At 43.8% G+C, this 1129-nt stretch overlaps 1 protein-coding gene across 2 annotated transcripts in view; it reads left to right on the top strand.

The window, feature by feature from the left end:
• Window positions 1–1129, top strand: part of LOC104716336 (mediator of RNA polymerase II transcription subunit 16) — a 10748-nt gene that overhangs the window by 6231 nt on the left and 3388 nt on the right. Inside the window, exons 12-13 of one of the 2 annotated variants that reach the window (XM_010433725.1) lie at window positions 59–230; window positions 577–1076. In XM_010433725.1, the coding sequence (XP_010432027.1) occupies window positions 59–230; window positions 577–1076 (672 nt within the window). Of the gene's footprint in view, window positions 1–58; window positions 231–573; window positions 1077–1129 lie in introns of both variants that reach the window. The other variant, XM_019233801.1, reaches the window with a different exon arrangement.

Below are 1129 nucleotides of genomic sequence, written 5' to 3'. Positions count from 1 at the left end.
TTTGGTTCCTGTTGCAAAATTTTCTGTACTCTTAATTCCTTTTCCGCTTCTTTTACAGGCTTATGTAGATGCTGTTCTTGATCTTGCTTCTCATTTCATTACACGTTTAAGGCGCTATGCGAGTTTTTGTCGGACTCTTGCGAGCCATGCTGCTTCTGCTGGAACTGGCAGTAATCGCAACGTAGTTACCACTCCCACGCAAAATGCATCATCTCCTGCAACAACTCAGGGTGAGTATGCCATTGAAATTTTCGTGTCTAATTTGCTCCAGCATGACAAGAGGGGGGTTGAATGGCATAGCGGTAGAAATTTTCATTCCCTTGCGAGTTGGTAATTATAGGAATCACAGGTTTTGTTCTAGAATTAATGAATATGAGATGAGCTTCTGAAGTCTAGATATTCGTCATCTCTGTAAACAATAGCGTACTGTCCAGCTATTTTTCTACGTACGTTATGGGAGGTACAACTGGCTATCTTTTTTGTTGGACTTGGCATATCTCTTCTAGGATGCAGTTGAGGTATATCCCAACTCTTATATGTACAGTTTTTCTGACGAGTAACTATATCATGCAGCAGGCCAACCTACTACGACTACTACAAATTCCAGCGGAAGCACACATATGCAAGCTTGGATGCAGGGTGCCATAGCGAAAATTAGTAGCTCGAATGATGGAGTATCAAACCCTACTGCAAATCCAATCAGTGGTTCAGCTAACTTCATGCCAATAAGCATCAATACAGGAACATTTCCAGGAACGCCTGCTGTTCGACTCATTGGGGACTGTCATTTCCTTCACCGGTTATGCCAGCTGTTGCTCTTCTGTTATTTCCAGCGGTTGTCACGATTTCCCCAGCGAAATGCTGATGTTAGTTCACAAAAACTTCAAACGGGTGCTACCAGCAAGTTGGAAGAGGTCAACTCTGCTAAACCAACTCCGGCCTTGAACAGGATAGAGGAAGCCCAAGGATTCCGGGGTTCCCAGTTGGGTGCTGGAGTGAAAGGGATTGACGAAAATTCTGCTCGTACAACAAAGATGGGTTCTGGGAATGCCGGTCAAGGATATACTTTTGAGGAGGTTGGCACCTGTATTCCTGTGTCCTCTTTACTCTTATACAATTATCCGTGGAA

The sequence above is a fragment of the Camelina sativa genome, chromosome 2 (assembly GCF_000633955.1).
Source record: "Camelina sativa cultivar DH55 chromosome 2, Cs, whole genome shotgun sequence".
Classification (NCBI taxonomy): domain Eukaryota; kingdom Viridiplantae; phylum Streptophyta; class Magnoliopsida; order Brassicales; family Brassicaceae; genus Camelina; species Camelina sativa.
This window is presented reverse-complemented; position numbering and strand designations above follow the sequence as displayed.